The 19,332-nt window shown below is 31.4% G+C and overlaps 2 protein-coding genes across 2 annotated transcripts in view; both read left to right on the top strand.

Moving 5' to 3' along the window:
* Nucleotides 1-1,059: 1,059 nt before the first annotated feature.
* The window catches only part of LOC126743710 (uncharacterized), a 51,055-nt gene continuing 32,782 nt past the window's right edge, over nucleotides 1,060-19,332 (top strand). Inside the window, exons 1-2 of the mRNA XM_050450924.1 lie at nucleotides 1,060-1,224; nucleotides 1,460-1,589. Coding sequence (XP_050306881.1) covers nucleotides 1,476-1,589 — 114 coding nt within the window. The 5' untranslated portion in view covers nucleotides 1,060-1,224; nucleotides 1,460-1,475. The remainder of the gene's footprint in view (nucleotides 1,225-1,459; nucleotides 1,590-19,332) is intronic.
* LOC126743711 (uncharacterized) lies at nucleotides 4,811-6,896 on the top strand. Its single transcript, XM_050450925.1, has 2 exons — nucleotides 4,811-6,247; nucleotides 6,639-6,896. The coding sequence occupies exons 1-2, from the start codon at nucleotides 5,950-5,952 to the stop codon at nucleotides 6,851-6,853; spliced, it is 513 nt and encodes a 170-aa protein (XP_050306882.1). The 5' UTR covers nucleotides 4,811-5,949; the 3' UTR covers nucleotides 6,854-6,896.

Genomic DNA, 19,332 nt, shown 5'->3' with positions numbered 1-19,332 from the left:
TTATCCAGAATAATCGTAACAAAGACTAATTGTAAATCTTCATTTTGTGACTCTTCGTGACTTCTGCATTTTCTCGTCGGAAGACATTTTACAAGCGTGCCGTGTAATACCAAGTATGTAAATAATTCAAATAAAAAAAAACAAGTGTGACCTGTCGAAACCTCCAAATGTTTTATTGCCCAGTAGTCGAAATGAAGAGACGCTAGTTATATACCTAAGAAGAGCTGACTCTCCAGTGTAAATCTATCCACTTGCGGGGTTGGCTACATCAGTACTTTTTGCCTTATATAAACCTTAGATTTTAAGTCGCTTTATCTTATTGTTTCTATTGCTGCACGTTATACTGTCAATTTGTATTTTAAGAAATAAAATTGTTTTTTAAAAAGTCTCCGTGTCGTTTAACGTTCGTATTTCGCTACTTATATTTAAAGCATTTAGTTCGAAATAAAAGTAGATACTACAGGAACGATAGTAAATACTTCGACGTAAAGCAACTAGTACCAAAACTGATTATATACTTCATGGCTACTTAGTATAATAGATTCTTAAAATAGTAGTATAAGCATCTACTTCTTTTTTATTCATACTATCGTTTGTGTTTTTTCGTCTATTTAAAATCAGAAGTTATTAAAATTGTAAGGTTCTCGACGTTGAAAAAACAAGAAGCAAAAAGATTCTTATTAATTAAAATGGAAGGAATTTTTTTTAACTGCATAGTTTTAGGCTTACGGATTAATTTAATTTTGAATAAGCATTTTTATGTTATATTTTTAATATTCTTTTAACTTAACAAAGCTTTCGAAAATAAAGAATGCCAAAATTCTATATTTATTATTTATATTAGTCAGCATACTTTTAAATAAATAAATAATATATTATAAAATACAAAATATAATTACTTATACTTCTGAAATTTATATGTATATTTAGGATATTAGTTTTGTAAATCACCTGATTTTCCTTAACATCAAAGTCCACAAAAGTATTAATAATATTATTATAAAAAAGCATATAATTATGAGAAGTTACCTTGATTACTAATGGTTGGTGGAAAATAACATTTACTAATAGCTTTGTCAGAGAATGACAAACTTGTTCAAAGAATACCTTTCCATATTATTAAAACCATTTATTCGAGTCGGTTGAAAATCCTTGTTGAATGAACGGGAAATACAACAAGAAAACGATTTATTCATATTACTTTGTTTACTGTGCAGTCAAAAGGTAAACCAGTGCTCTTACGTTTATTGAAATTCAGGCTATTTATATTTTTTAACTTTTATTAAAATAAAATATTTTATTGACCTTACTTTTTTGCATTGTTTTTACTCAGATACACGCAAATAAAAATATATTAATATTTAGAAATAATAATTATATGTCTATTAATTATCATATGTAGTTGAAGTACTGTACTAGTCACAGCCAATTAATATTTTCCCTTATTATGTGATTTTAGGTGAATAACTGTTAGCATGAGTTTGATGCAGTTAATTTTTATTTTGTATGGAGTGGTCAATCAAGCCATTGGAGTTGCACTACCAAAAGCAGAAAGTGAGATAGAGGGTAGTGAATCGGTTAGCATTGGGGTGAGTAATAATCAGGAATAATATTTTATTTTCTTTTTATTTTAAATTTATGCATTTCTTTAAAGACTTTTAGGGATTGATCACTTAATTATTTCGTAAAAATAAACCTTTGTTACTTGTTACCCTTTTAACATTTTTATTCTATATACGGTTTTCCAGACTCTTATTAAGCGACCTAAAATAGTAAATATGTTAGCTACCGTATATGTTTAAATAATTAAAATAGTAAAAGCAAAAGATATCTGTTTGAAGTGCTATATTTAATGGCATTATACTAACTGGCTATTGGAAGATTAAATGGTTTTTAATAATTACTAAAAAGCGTTACTTGTACTAATTTAGGTAATATGCTTATTATTTACTACATTAGTATTATTATGTGTAAATGCATTTTTTTTTAAATTTATTTTAGACTGAAAAAATATTTTCATTTTTCATAAAAGGTAACAACCTTTTCTCGACTTCAATTCTTTAACTTATATCTTCTTTACGGGTAAGTTCTCAAACCTACTAAGAATTAGTTATACATGTTTTAACCGTAAAGGCATCAGACTTGACAAACAGTTTCTAAAATGACATATACATCGTTAAAATTACATATACATACATCATTAAAAAATAGCAACTCTAAGACATACACCTTGCGAATAAATACAAAGAACAAGTTAGGGAACTAGATTACGGATAAATAAATGAGATGCTTTATATATTCCTAATTATAATTTTTCCTAATTGTCCGGCGAATGACGCCGGAGTTCCGCCGCCGAGAATTGCGGATAGCATTGGATATAAAACAGTGTTGCCAGGTCTACCTTTTTTGCATTAGATATACAGGATAAACATACTCTGTAATTAGTATTCAATACTTCTATCAGATGGCGCAACAATACTTCTAACAGATTCCCTCGTGACCATTTTTAGGGTTTACCATTTATTATTTCTATTTCTTTGTTGCTTATTTATCCGGAATTCAGATGAACCTTTGAATTGCGTTATACCAAAATTTACGTTTTTTATCGAGACAGATATCTAATTATATTTTTACACAGTAAAGTAGGTCGTTGGTCGTTAAATTATTGTTTATTATACTTAATAAGTTAATATAATGGTTTTGCATTGTCAAAAAAATGTACCAAAAAACATCCAAATTATCCGACACGGATTATTATTTTTAGTTTTTTTTTCTTAGAGTTGACTATAATGTATTATTACCCAAGTTATTTCATGTGTAAGAAAACTGTTTTCTTTTTTTAATGGAATAAAACATTTTTTAAAGCCTACGTTTTTTTTATTATTCTACTGTTTTTATTTCTGATAATCTACTGCTTAACGTTAAAACCGATCTGGCAATACTGCATGTTCATTTCAAAATGACTGAAATGGCTGCCGGCAAGGAGAAGAGCGGAGCACGCGACCATTATAATTACTTTCATCGTTTGAGAATAATAAATGTGTGTATGAGAACATTTCTTCGAATTTAGGCGTCATCCCAGGCGTCAGGGACATTTTACTCCAGGCCACTTGTGTAGTTATTAGGTTACACTCATGATGAGTAATAGTATCATGGGTTACACTCAAGATTATATTCAATTAACATGTTTAGTTAGTATTTATGATCCTAAGTCCTTACGACTTTTTATTAGTTTTATAGTTAATTTTAAGATGCAGGTAATTTATAACACTGAGCTTTTTAATTGGGCTTTATAATGACATTTTTTAAAAAAGAAAGATTAAAGAACAGGTTTGAAATTGTTTAATTTACTGCAAAGTAATAAAACATATTAAAAGATTTAATTATTATGTAATCTAATTGGATATTCCTTAACCCTTAAGTACTATGCCCCAAATAAAACACATATTTACTATGCGTGGGTCCCAGTGACCCATTTTTTTAACTTAAAAATGAAACCACTTTTTAAATAAAAAAAAAAGTTTTTAATGTCAAAATAGTTTATTCATATAGATATTTTAACAATTAGTGCAAAATTTATTTATTTAAACATGGTTCACACAAAATATTGCAACAAGAAAAGCATATGGGTTTATTGTACTTTTTGCAAAAAGCACTTGTTTTTCTATCCTTCTTTGGGGGACAAAAGGCGCCTCTTTTTCTTTTGGACCTTGATTGCTCTGGTAGGGGTTGGATAAACAGGTAACGACGTTCCAAGTCTCAGCGCAATCGATTCACGTAGCTGTCGGCGAATATGTTGGTTGTTCATACGGATTTCCATATAGTCCTTGCAAAGTGCCATTCCAAGTTTCTTCAAAAAGGAATACCTTTCAATTTCAGTTCCCTTGGGAGAACATTGGTAAAGTACCCGAGAATTTACACCAGCTATGTTAAGCATTTGAAAAAATAGTACCATTGGCCAGCGTCTTGTTCTGCGGGAGGTTGAAAAATGAACACATTTTTGATCCAAGGCGTCTACTCCAGATTTTGTATCATTATAAAACAAAATTATATCAGGTTTGAGAGTGCTTTTATCAATTTTTGCGTCATGATGCATGCTAGATAGAATCACAGATTTCCCCTTTTTAGGCACATGACTTACCAAGGTAGTTTTGCTCTGGAATCCAAAGAGGCTTGACGATTCAGGTCGGCTTCGAATTGCTTGAAATTCAGGTGGTATTGGTCTCTTATTTTTTTTCATTGTGCCGACGTAAGTTAAGTTATTCTTTAGGAGTTCATTGACCAATTCTACAGAAGAGTACCAATTATTACCAGTGATATTTCGGTTTGATTTTTTAGGCAAAGAAGTAATTAGACGAAGGACTACTTGAGTTGGCTGCAAAAAAACAGATTTTTGCACGGGCCCATTATCTCTACCAAGATATACTTCAGCATTGCACATATAATGTGTTTTACTATCAGCCAGAATTTGTAATTTAATGCCATATTTTGCTGGCTTATTTGGCATATACATGCGAAAGCCACATCTACCTCTAAATGCCACAAGCATTTCGTCCACAGTCAAGAATTCACCTGGTATGTAGTTTGTTTTCGATCTTTCGACAAACTCTTCAAAAAGATCTTTAATAGGCGCTAATTTTGTCATAGCTCGCCTTTCAGCCCTTTGGTTTCATCATCAAAACGTAGAGTGGATAGTAAAAAATTAAAGCCTGCAAGAGTCATAGTGCAATTAAAAATATCTCTACCGGTGCCATCTGTTGCCCACATAGATCGTAAGTTTTCGTTATTTGATTTGAACATCCCCTGTAAATACAACAAACCAATAAAAGCCCTAATTTCTTCGCTAGTTGTGGTAGATAAAAAGGATAGACGATTTTTTGCAGAAACAGTATAGTTGGCAGTCATGATTTTTATTTTTTGATTGGTAAATTCAATAATTTTTTTAATCATATTGTCTGTGAAAAGCAAATTCCATGCTTCCAAAACATTTTTTGCTGGATTTTGCCTTGCCTCTCCAGCCAATCCAGGTAATATTTTTATTATATTTTCCGATGTTGTTCTGCTTCTTGTAGGCTCTTGTTTTGACCAAATCGTCTTATCTTTTCCATGCCATGAGCCCGATCTCTTCTCTTTTTCCGATGTGGATATACTTGGAGGGACTTCAATAATTTCTTCATCCTGGTCGAAGTCTGAGTCGTCTCCGGAGCTCCATGAAAATTCACTTTCTGTGTCATGATCGCTTAAAACCTCATTATCTTCTTCCTCTTGATCACTTTGATCATTTGAAACTACAATATCATTGAACTCTGATGGAAGCAGTGCAGCTTGGGTTGTAATGTCTTGGTCATTCCAAAAATGTTCATCTTCAAATAAGTCTTCTATGTCTTTATCAGTCAAAGCATAATTTTTTAAAGCCATATTTCTTTCTAAAATTAAAAAAAAAAACATAAAAATTAAACAAAAAAAATTAAAACTTACCAAACCAGAAATTGTAAAGTAATTACTATGCGTGGGTCCCACAGACCCGTCGACACTAATAACTCGAAATTCGATACGTCCACTTTAACAACAGATTCACGACTGAGCACAGTACACAGAGGAAAATAGTAGGGAAACGCAAACCTAACTGCCAAAAAACAATTGTTCCAATTCACAGCCGCAGGATGGCGCTGTTATGGCTAAAATATTACAAAATTCTGTATTGCATTAGTTACGTTATGGCGCCACAAGATGTCGTAACATGCAGCTAAATATTATTTTAGGGATTCCCAGTCGCGATTTTAATATTTTGATATTCCGATTTTCTGATAGTTTTATTGCGGTTGTGTTAATTAGTTTGTTTTGTATATTATAGTGCTACTTCTATAATAGGTAGTGCTAGCTGTGCTAGTGACCCTATAGTGCCCTGTACTATTTATAATTTGACTATTATTATTGGCAAGAGGTGGGATGGAGGAGGAGGATCACAGTTTTCAGAATAACCCTCCCAAAAGGATAAAACAAAGACCATGTTGTGTTCAGGGATGTACAGATTTCTCTAGTAAGCGGCATCGGTTTCCGAAAAACAATCGCAGGCTCCTAAGGGCTTGGATAAAAGCTGTAAGACCAAAACATTGGGATGTTTTAACTGCAACTGAAATATATGATAGATATTTAGTTTGTAATGCTCATTTCTCCAGAGAAGATTGTGTGCCAGGCACAGTTCGAGGTCTTAGAATTAATGCAGTCCCTACTATTAATCTACCAGGTAAAGTATTATAGTAAATTTGTATACTTTTAGTAATAATATTATCCGGAGTATTAAGATTGTTTTTATTCTTTCTGCTTTCTTCTGCCTTATGATAGTTACATCACCCTTGACAAATAGGCTCTCAAATAGGATACCCTGTAATCCCTGTATATTTTATTATTGGGATTCACAGTACCACAGAATGGTCGAACAAAGTATGAATTATTTATAGTAAATAAATTTTATCATTTTAAGTGCATTTACTATAAAATCTTTCTTAAACAAAATTGACAGGCACCTACCATGCAAAAAAACGCATGTATAGAATTTTTGATGTTTTCCACCACCGATGATGGGATAATGCGGGATGCACCTACCAACTGCAATATATTTTTTTTTAACATTTTAGTGGGTCAGGACATCGAAGTAAGGGATGATTTGTTTGAAAATACAGTAATGTCAATTGATTGTGACAGTTCATCTATGGGAATAGATCTTATAACACTACCAGATCCCATACTTAGCCAAAATTACTCTTTAACAAATATTAGTGAACAAGAGAATAGGCCCATGTCTGCTTCCTTTACTGATTTAGGAAATACTTTTGCCTGCATGCCTGTTTAGAGTTCAAATCCAGTTATAGCAGGTAAGTGGTGTCCTCACTGTCCTCTTATTTTTTTCAAATTTTCTATGAAAAAATTTCTTTGTAAATGTGTATGTTATTTTGAAATCTATTTATAAATAACTCCAGGAAAAATTATAATTATTATTTCAATGAAAATATTGTTATTTTTTTGCATATTTCTATATCTTGCAGGATATTTTTTTACTGGCATATATTTGATCATGTAATGCGCAACTTTGCCCTAATTTAACTGATTTTCTTTGTTTTATAATAACCGAGATTCCAATGGTCACTCTGTCCGTGTATACATACATACATAATATTTTTTTTGTAGATTCTTTAAGGATTCTTAAATTTCTCGAGGAAATATTTAATTTTTACTTTTATCCACCAATTTTAATTTATTTATAGAGGTCCCTCTCAAGGTCCCCCTGGAAGGTTGTATGGGCAATAAAATGGATCTAAGTGACATATCATTGAGTCACAAATATTCCAAAATAATAGAAAATCATCCCAACAGAAAATTACCCAGTACTTGTGGTAAAATGAAAATTTCAGGAGAGCACTTTTGGTGCTTAAATTATGAGACTTAACGAATGTAGACTAAATGTAGAAAATACATGGACATCCCACCTTTTTTCCCTGTACTTTTCATATTTCATTACATTACAATTACATTTTATCTTGAATATCCCATAATTTTATGTATGACTAATTATAATTTCATGATAATAAACAGTTTGTAAATAAAATATGGGTATAACTTTAGATTTTTATATATTCTTGTATAAAAAATATTAAATAGTTACAATTAAAAAAGCTAAATATTTAGCTTTTTCACTTTTCAGTATAGTAATCTTAAATAATATTTTTACAAAGAATAGAACTGTTAAAGTGTCTTTTAAAAATTAAACCAAGAATTTTGACCCATAAATTGGTGCATGTCTTCAGAGGGTAAATTTTGTTTCGTTTCAAACTATTTAAGAAAATCACAATACACCTACATACGGTATGCCAAGTAGGATTTGTGATGTCACAAATGTTTAAATTGTCATTGAAATACAAGGAGAGATTATTATTTTTATTATTATAATTACAATCATTTTGTTCACCAAATATTATATTAATTAGAGATAAATTGATGAAATAATGGCAAATTTAAAAATATGAAATATCACGAATCGTACCTAGCATACGGTGTATAGGTGTATCGTCAAAAAATAAAAGTAATAAAAAATTGTAAGTAATGGTGGAGGCGCCGGTAAAAGATATACATTAGTTTAATTAACGGCCGTTCGATGGTGCTCGGAAAAGTTTTAATGAATCAATACGTGCGTGTCCCTACTATTTTCCTCTGTGTACTGTGCGACTGAGAAGTGTTTAATGTTACTGGAGATTACACAAGCGGAAACGCCAGTGGCGCGCGGCGTTGCCAAAATCTGCATGAAAACTTATTTACATGGGTCCCTAGGACCCACGCATAGTACTTGAGGGTTAATAAACTCAAAGCGATTTTAGCTACTTTCGTAATACGTAAATCGACGTATATATACGATATATAACGACGTATAGATACGCAATAATGCGTGCTCAACAAAGTTATTGCTAAAATTAGCAATTTTTTAAATATGCACAGGCTGATGCACCGAAAGCTGATGAAAGTAGAGAGAGCCGAGAGAGCGAAAGAATCCCCTCTTAAGCGGAAGAAATTTTTATAAGTAGGACAAAATAGCCTAGCCGAAATAAATAAGTCTCTTTAATAAAAAATAGGTAACTACTTTCAATTTTCTTTTTGTTTGTTGAGCTAAGAGAAAATATCTATCTATCTAAAGCAGTAATAATATATACAGTGTTTTGTAATCGACAAAATTGATAACCGCGATACAGGATATTAAAGTCTTAATTATATTTTCATTATTTCTTAATAAGTTATACAAAAAAAGGAAACATATCAGCACAAAATGTAGTAATAGAATTTTTTTGGTGTCGAGAAATTCGAACTCAATGTAAATTTATGTGTAAATTCTAAGGGGTACTCTCGTCAGCGGACGGGATAAAAATACGTACAACTTTTTTGTGCCTTAATGTATATAAATTTTCTATAGAAATCTTAAATGTTTCTCAATAAAACTTAAGAAAGGTATGCCTTTGTCAAATCGCTGATAGGAACCGTTTTTGAGATAATTGAATTTTTAAAGCTTCAATTTTTTATTTTGTTCAATTAATGAATAGTATGGAAAAGTGACCAGCATGTATCTCTAGTCAGGCTCAGTCATGTGTTTTCTAAAGACAGATATCTTATAATTTAATTGTAAATATATGTTGAATACAATAATTTATTACAACATAAATAATTCTACTTATTGTAATATGATTACATAGAAGAACATGGAACAAGAACAAAACAGGAATTTAATTAATTTTTTACAACAAATTCTCAAAGTGGTCTCGGTTATTTCAATACAATTAGTTTATTGAAAGACTGTGTGATTTGTTGATGTCTTGAAATAATTCTGCCGCAATCTGGATTTTTTCCTATAACTCTTCCCAAGGATTGACAAGCTGTTTTTACGTTTTTTCTATGGCAAAGTTGAGAAGGTTAAAATCAGGACTTTCTTAGGATCTTAGGATATTCTTAATCAAGATATTCCCTGACAGTTCTGCAAAAGTAAGCAGGGGCATTATCCTGCATGAAAATCATGCGTCTCCGTAATTGCAATTGCTCCAAAAATCCAAAAGGTTGATAAGCTTATTTCGTAAGAAACCGTATTTTTATGTCAATAAACAATGTTTATTTTTCCCCAATCAAGTGTACCCTCTTAAGAAGGTTTGATAATTTTATTGGGAAAAGCATTCTTGATGTCTTTCGGCTGAAGTAAGGCATTGCCGAAGATGGCCTGCAAGAGTCTACTACAAAACAGAACTATTTTATATTAGTTGCATTAGGAGCGTAATGAACAATAAAATATCACTTAACAGCTTTAATTAAAATAATTCTGTCTTATAAACAACCTTATTTTATAGCAAAGTTTTATAAAATATTTTTATAAAACTAAAAATAAACTAAAACTTTTATGTGACAGTTTAATAAAATATTTTTATAATGAATTAAGTAATTTGGTATGAAGCATTTATAAAAAAATATTTTATTACACTCTCTAAAATGTTATTTATCTAGTATTTATAAAAATTTTATGAAATAAATATGTGTTTTTTCCCAAAAATTGCTGTTTAAGAAGATAATATATAACTTTTTGAAGACTACGCTTTAAATTAATTTATGATATCGGTTAAAATAGAATCTGTTTTATATTTTCTTGTCAATCCTTATTTATAAAGTTTTTTTCAAAATGTTTAGAATTTCTTATTAAAAAGTTTATTCGGATTCAAATGTTAGTGAAGTAATTAGATCGCCGTCTTTATCAGAAGAGACTTCAACCTGAAACATAGTCAGAATATTGACCTGTATGACATTTCTAAAAACATAGAGACCAGTAGTGAGCTAAGGTTGAGAGCAATAAACTATAAGTTAAGATTTTTAATGAAAGAATTCCAAATATTATTCCTTCAGATCTCTTAGAATAACAAAATCATTCTAAAATTCAAACTTTTTCTCCTAAATTTATCAGGAGAAAAAGTTTGAATTTCATTAAAATACATTCATTTAAATACAGCTATAAAAGCGACATCTGTTAAGTGTTGATAGCTTTCGCGAATAAAACATATATATTTTAAGCGGATTATTTTTACAATAAAAATATATGTCACTTAATGTGATGTTAATAATGATGTTATACTCGTATTAGTGTTTCTTATAAAATTAAATAGATTTATCTAATGACGCCATTTTTTAATGACATTTATTTAGTTTTATTTCCGACGATGTTGGTCTTTACAAATTAAATTAAATGCATATACAATTTTAAGAAAAACATACTTGAATTACAATTTAATTTGTGATATTTCTAATATATTTATGTATACATATAATATAAATGTTTTTAATCTTAATTCAAAGAAATTCTTTTTATTCATCTAAAATCTTTAATATTTCGAAGGAGCATAAAAAATCAGATGCGAATATGCTCCTATATCAGTAAAATTCGTTGCGCAAGAAAATATTCGCCCAGAGAACAGTAAAATAGTATTTTGATAGGCGTAGTTAAGATAAATTTCATAATTGTTTTTATATAGTCTTATAAGTTAGTAATAAAACAATAATAAAAAGATAACATTATTAAAATAATTTTGTAATAATATATAATTTGTAAATAATATATAATCTTTATAATATATAAATAACAATAATCTTTGTATATAAAAACACTTGTCCTAACTGATAATCAACCTACAGCCCAAACGGTAAAACCTAGAAATATGAAATTTAGGAACAACATTCCTATAGTCATGTAGGCATTCACTAAGAAGGGATTTTTTGAAATTCCATTGGGAAGGGGTTGAAACCACCCCTTATGTATCATAGCTTCAAAACTATGTACTTTTTTAAAAAACGGTGAAACACGTCTTTTTTATTAAATTTTTTTACTCAGTTTCCATTTTTTTTGTTATTTTTAAAGGGTTAAAACCACCCTTTAAGATTTTAACATCTTTTTTTATTCTTAAATTCATTGCTATTCAGAAAAAAACTGCAATATACTTCAATTTAATTTCATTTTAATGAAAACAATAGATTCTCGAAAATTCCGCCACCCTGAAAGGAGTGAAAACTTTTTCTACGAAAATTCTCATTTTAAACTTATAGCGTTGAAAATTGATATTTTTACATATAGTAGTTACACTAAGTAGTGCATTTAAAATAAAAATTGTGATTTAAATTTTGTTTTTGCCAGGGGTGTATTAAGGTAAACGGGATTAAATTCTACAATTACTTAAAAAATAAATGATTTCAAAAACGCTTTCTTATTTAAAAAAACAAAAAAAACACCACTGGTATTTCATAATATTATTTTTATATTACGTATGTTAAATAAAAGCCCAACGGTTGGTAGTTATAACAACATTTATTAGTGGCAAAACGTATTACAGAGGCACCGGGCACCGGGTCAATACTATGACTAAGATAACTAAAAATAAAATAAAATCAGATTCTAAGAACTGTAAGTACGACAACAGCAGTCGTGACACACTCGTTCAAGGATAAATCTTTAATACCTTATAGTCCGGTCATATTGTCTAGTAACTGATTTATAGTACGGTCGGGACTATATACATTAACACTCCCACTTATTTAAGATTTAACAAAACAAGAATAATTCTTATACTAGCTAATACAAAACGAAACATTAAAGATTCAGATAAGTAACAACAGAATATGTCTTACCAAACTAATTACATTGACAAACATCTTAATAACTAAATTGATAAACATAACTTATCCAGTAAATTATTAAAAACCGTCTTGGAAAGAGCTTTTGTAAATAAATCAGCCAACTGATTATTAGAGTTCACATAATTGACAGAAATATTTTTCTTTTCACATTCATCTCGAATAAAATGAACTTTGATGTCTATATGTTTTGTTCATTATGAAATTGCTTGTGTAAGTTTTATGGCTGATTGGATATCAACAAAAAGTTTTACTGTTAAAATTGTAATTTCCCAGTTCTTTAACATCAAGAGCCAAAGCCAAATACTCTGCTTCAGTGGTTGACTGTGCAACTACATTTTGTTTGTGGCTCTTCCAAGTAGTTGGACAATTTGCAAGTATAAAAACATAGCCACTAGTAGATTTATGTATATCTGAATACCCAGCATAGTCTGCATCAGTATAACCCAAAAACTCAGGTTGTAAAGTCTTTCTATAAACAATTTTATAATGTGCAGTATGGTTCAAATATCTAAAAATACGTTTTACAGCCTGCCAATGTTCATCAATCCAGTTATTAACGAACCTACTAACTTGATTTACCGCATAGGTTATATCAGGGCGACTTGTTGTGGCTAAGAAAATTAACGAATCAACAGACTCATGATAGGGTAAAGAACTATCACAATTTAAAACATTGCCTACGGATAAAGGCGCAGTAGGTTCTGCAGGAATCTTTAGAGGAGGAGTCATATTAAATTTATTAAGCAATTTTTTAATATAAAATTTTTGATAAATTGCAATGGTGCCAGAAACAAGATCTTGTTCAATTTGAAGACCAACAAAGTGTAATTTATTATTGTCTAAATATACAGTGATTTTAACATTTTTTGCTGCAAAATTTCTATTAGTTTATTTATAGCACTTTCAGATTTTGACATTAACAGTCCGTCATCAACATAAATTGCTAGATAAATTTCTGCGTTTGCAAAGTTACCAACAAAAACAAATTGATCACTTTTCAATTGTCTAAAGTCGAATTTATTAAGAAAGGAAAAAAACTTACGGTTCCAGCATCTTGGAGATTGCTTTAGTCCATACAAGCTCTTATTTAGCTTGCAAACCAAGTCTGGGGACTTTTTGTTTTTAAAACCTGTAGGCTGCTTCATAAACACACACTCTGTCAAGTCACCATACAAAAATGCAGTTTGTACATCAAAATTAGCAAATTTCAAATCCTTTTCTACTGCTAAAGCCAATAAAATTCGTACAGAGTGATATCGCACTACTGGTGCGAAAGTGTCTTAATAGTCTATGCCTCTTACTTGCATAAAACCACGAGCAACAAGACGAGCTTTATAACGAAGCAGAATACCACCTGAATCAGTTTTAACACGATAAACCCACTTATTGTCTATCACTTTTTTGCACCTTTAGGTAACTTCACCAAGTCCCATGTATTATTTGTTTTAAGTGAATCCATTTCCTCCTCCATTGCTCGCTGCCACTTGCTAGCATCTTCACACTTGATAGCATTATCATAGTTTGTAGGCTCCAGAACTTCGCAGTAGTTTGCTAAACCGAAATAATCTGGCTTAGCAAGTTTGGTTCTATCTCGTAACGGCCTTCCATCATGATTGCTATCTTCTGGATCATCAAGTGAAACATCCTCTGAAACATCAAATTCGGAGTGTTCACTATCCATGTCCACTGACTCATAGGAACTGGTCTGTGGTGTATTGAACCTTTAATCTATGTAATTTTCTTGAATATCTGGATCGTCCACTTCTTGATCCACTTGCTCTTCAATGATATTAAAGTTTAATGAAAAGGTTTCAACTTGACTTTCTGCCTCTCCCGTTTCATTAAAATTTACATTACAACTTACTTCAATTCTTCTTTTCTCTGAATCCCATAGTCTGTAATTGGAAGAATATCCATCATAACCTACAAATAGTAATTTTCTTAATTTTGGATCAAACTTCTTACGAAAGCGAGATGGTATCAACATATAAGCTGCACTATCAAAAACTCTCAAGTGCTTTAAATCCGGTTTTCGACCAAACCATAGTTCGTATAAGGTTAGATTCTTCGACGAATTTGATATTATTTTATTTAGAACATATACAGCAGTGTTTACTGCTTCGCTCCATAATTCCTGTGGAACCTTTTTATTAATAAGCATAGACCTTGCGCTCTCTACAATGGTCCTTAGCTGCCTCTCACTAGAACCATTTTTTTCAGGGGTATATGGGGCTGAACATTCATGTGATATACCACTATTCTTAAGAAAATCTTGAAAATCTTTGTTGACATATTCACCCTTACCTTGATCACTCCTCATTATTTTGATTCTGTTCCCAGTCTGGTTTTCTAAAAACACTTTAAAATCCCTAAACTTACTTAGGACATCTGATTTTTGTTTTAAGAAGTAGGCACTGCAATAGCCACTATTATCGTCCTTGAACAAGACACCATGGTCCACTTGGAGACAAAATGTTTATTGGGCCACAAACATCTGTGTGAATCATTTCACCTGGTTTCTTTGATCTCTTTTCGATGTAACATTTTTGTGAGACTTTCTTATTTGTTTACCAAACTGGCATGCTTCGCAAAAAAATTGCTCATCAAATGTCAAATCAAGTGTCAAGTGATCAACTGTCCTTTTGATTGCTGTAGGATTAATATGTCCAAGGCGATCATACCATAATTTTAAAGATGATTTCTGAGCTAGGTTGCATTCTGGAACTGGCTTTGGTCGGAATTGCATAATCCATAAATTTTCTCTACGGAGATCCACACATGAAACACTTACCCATTAGATTCTAAAAATTCACATTTATTTTTACCAGAAACGTAAAATTCTTATCCGGATGACACCCTTGCTTTCAGCAATAATTATCTTGTTGTTTGCTATTCTAAAAAACATGGGTTCACTCAAAGGTTCTAACTCGGAAAACCAATCTTTTTCTCCGGGCATATGTAAACTCGCACCAGAGTCACATATCCATTCAGTTTTCTTAATATTGGAGCTTGACAAGTACATAGATGTAATGTCACATATATATGCAGAGCTGGATGTGGAGACACCACCAGATCCTAAGCCTCTACCTTTGTCATTTTTTGAATAAAAAATTCGCTTTCTGCATTCTCTTATCCAATGCCCCTTTTTATGACAATACTTCCAGGTTGTGTTTCTTTTAAGCTCCTGTATAGCGGCTTAATATTATTTTTTCTGGCTTCTAGCTTAACTTGTAGGGCTTAACTTTTACCTGACAAGCAAGGCGGAATATTTCTGAGTCTTCATTAGACATTCGAGTCTCTTCTTTTAGCACTCTAGCAGCTATGTTTTCAAATGTTTGTTGATTACTACTAACTGAGTCCTATGCAGTACGAAAAGCATTATACCTTAGTGGTAAACTATTAATTACCTTGGAACTTATAGCACTGGAACTTATATTTTCTTTGACACCTTTGAGTTGCCGTACAAGCAGCTTTTGCTTGCAGCTTGCAGTTTTCTGCTCATGAATGGACATCAGCCTTTTCACACATTTCAGCAGCATTTTCACAATTTATCAAATGCTGGATCTGATCTTGAGTAATTGTGGACAGTAAAATAACTTAGGCCTCGGAATTACCTGTATCTCATGTTTTCCACTCTTGGCTGGTTGTATCAGAAGGTTCGGCCCTTAAACCATCCCCAATATTAGGATTATTTTCAGCTTTTAACACTATCTGAATGCTAAACTTCCACAACTGAAAATTTGACCCATCAAACGTGGAAATATTGCCACAGTCTAGTTTTACGGCCATTTTGTTGCACTGTGTTCGTGTTTATTTACACGACTCGAACGGTTTAAACAACAAAAACTCGGACAAGCCACGAACGCGACCTTTTAAAAACAAATACAGCAAAACCGAACCGATTAACAGGCTACCCTCGAAACACTACTGTGTCTGGGCCTATAACCTGTTAAATAAAAGCCCAACGGTTGGTTTGGTATTTATAACAACATTTATTAGCGGCAAAACGTATTACCGAGGCACCAGGTCTATACTAAGATAACGAAAAATAAAATAAAATCAGATTCTAAGAACTGTAAGTACGACAACAGCAGTCGTGACACACTTGTTCAGGGTTTAATCTTTAATGCCTTATAGTCCGGTCATATTGTCTAGTAACTGTCTAGTATGGTCGGACTATACATATACATTAACAACGTACCATATTTTTTGTCTTGGCCAGAAAGAAGCAAGGTGAAAAAAAGGGGGGGAAATTATAATGAAACATTGTATATTTATTTTTAACATTAAAAAGCGGTATTAAAATATCATTTTTGCATTAAAGTACTAAAAATTAAAAAAAAAGAAAATATCACAACGACGTAGTGTTTCCTCCAAGCGGTCACGCATCCAAGTACTAACCACTCCCGACACTGCTTAACTTCGGTGATCGCACAAGAACCGGGTATTCAGTGGGGTTTGTCCGTTGCATGTGAACAATTTTATTTTGCTGCATAATTTATGTTGTGCTATTAATGATCAATAAAAAAATATTTGGAATATAGAATTTTTTATGATGGCAAGGTACACATAAAAAAAATAAAAGGCGGCACACGAAAGGAAGCTTCTCATTTCTTTCTTTAAATAATTTTTTGGTTTTGTTTATTACAAGTCGCAGGACCAGACTTAAAGATAGCAGGGATTGATTTAAGACAGGATTGCTTTACGCATGGACAATTCTATGTATCTTGTTCTAGAACAAGTTCACCAACAAACTTAATAATTCTGGAACAAGAAGAAAAAAACAAAAAATGTTGTTTACAAAGAAGTTTTTCTGTAGAACTTTTCTTTTATTTTCAAATTCCGATTCTTATATAAAACTATCAAATGAGTGTAATGAAAGAAAAAAATTTTTTCAGCGTGGGAGCTTTTTGAGTTTATACACGATTTATAACTGCTTATACCATTATAGCAAGTTTAATGAAAATAAAGGTTTCTTATAATGTTATATAGTGTGCTATATGATAATTCCAAGCATATTTATGCTGCTTGGGTAGGATGTGCTCTGCAGTCTCGTCCTCCTCCATGCTTAGGCTGCATTCGGCGATTTCCGCCAAACCAATCCTACGCATGTTTGTTACAGTTTATTTTCTTTAGATACATAAAGGATAAGAAAATGAATTAAATCCAAAATGTTAGCGAAAGCATAGCTCGATTATAGAACTTTAAGAGGCAATTTCTAAGTTATTCTGGTGCTAAAATTAATAAAATAAACAGCTATCATTTCAGTATTAATTCTATTTTTGATATCAATAATTTTCAACCCTTATGATGAAACTCAAATTATTAATCATAACATTAATTTTTTTAATTGTTTTGATTTCACTAATGTCAGAAGTCATATCCTAGTAAGATCCCAGCTCATTCTCCTATATCTCTACTAAAACCATTTCTGGCGCGAAAATCTTTGACTTCTAGGAGTCTTGAAGAACAAGCCTTTGAAGAAGGTTGTTTCTTGGTATTTTTGCCGGTTTTACTCCAATGAAAAGTTGAAAACTCACCTTTTGGGTATTTTAGTTTGTGGATACTAAATGCCATACTGCAATAGTGCAGGATTATAAGTGGTGTAGTTAAATTCCAACTTTTTCAAGGTTCTTTGTTTAAGTGTCCAGTTTTGTGTTCCCGAGAAAAGGCCAATTCCATTGGTAAGTCCTAATATTTTCATTTGGCATCTTGGTTTATGATAATCTACATATTACACATGTAATTTTATATAAGTAGACTCAAGCATACCGTTAAGTTTAACCATCAATGCTTATATCTACTTACTCTATTGGCGATTTCTCAATCTGGGTATTCTTCCACTTTCAGGCTTTTTTTTATCCCCTGGTATGGTCTTTATCCACAATTATAAGAGGTAGAAATCTCCACTCATCTACTCCAATAACGTCCACAACATCTACATTGACATTCACTGTTAAACCGATCCACCCAGGTCCTCCATCTCAATCATGCAGCCCTTTTGGAGCCAGGTTTGATTAATGTTTGTGATGTATAGTGAACCATGCAGTCAGTAAAACCACCTAACCAGTAAACCAAAGTCCTATCAACATTTATTAGCTTTTCCTGTAGTATATTAGACTAAATACTAACCTCAAAATTCCATTGTTATCACTCTCATTATTAGATTTTACTACCACACCGTTGTTTTGAATAGTTTCATAATAACTAGGTGCATATTAGTTATTTTATTGAAATAGACCGTATATATCTCCTTGTAAACTGGATAAATAGGCCTATTTCGAAAGTACTCACGCGAACTTTTAGCCCCAAACAACATAATATGAGATTTTACCCTTGATATAGACACTATATTCAGTAAGGGCAACATAACTTGTTTTTAAAATAATAAGTTTAATTATTAACTTTTCTTTTAATATAGATTCACTTCAAGTATCTTAGAACTAAAGCTTTTCTTTTATGTTTATTTTGATTTTTGAAAGATAACCTAACTTTCTAAGTTAGACAAGAGACTTTTGGTGTGAGACATATGAGTTCTGGGTGCTCTCACATTAAAGCTGTAATTTAATAGCATATAATTTAATAGCCAAAGTAAAGGGTTAATATTTATTTTATTGTTAATTTATTAATTACACCATAACACTTGTACATAATATTAAGGGTCAATATAATTAATTGTATTTATAAATCTCCCTGTCTGTTCTTCCTTGTGAGATTTTCTTTCAGGTTTATAGGTATAGTGCTTTTAGTAATTTCCTATTTTCTTGGTCATCGGGATTTTCTTATCCATCTGGAATAAAACAGGTGGCGCTTATATTTTATTGAACTCTTGTGGAATCCACGCCACTCTACCAAAGTGATTAGTGCTAGTCGGCTTCCCTTTGAGAAGATCCCCTAAGCTGTCTCTATAGTCTATAGTAAGTCTCCCTCCTTCCATTGGTTCCCTTGTACCCATTTTCTAACCCTCACTTCCTTTCTCACCTTTACTCTCCTTTTTCCTTTCTGTTATTACCCATCCGTCCATTCAGATTTCATTTAATCCAAGTATAATTAAAGCAATATTAAAGTAATAAATTGTTATTAATTAATTATATTTAATTAATTCTTTATTTTTTTTTATAAATTTAA

Source organism: Anthonomus grandis, chromosome 13 (genome assembly GCF_022605725.1).
Source record: "Anthonomus grandis grandis chromosome 13, icAntGran1.3, whole genome shotgun sequence".
NCBI lineage: Eukaryota > Metazoa > Arthropoda > Insecta > Coleoptera > Curculionidae > Anthonomus > Anthonomus grandis.
The sequence above is the reverse complement of the archived record's forward strand: the minus strand, read 5'-3'. Positions and strand labels throughout refer to the sequence as shown.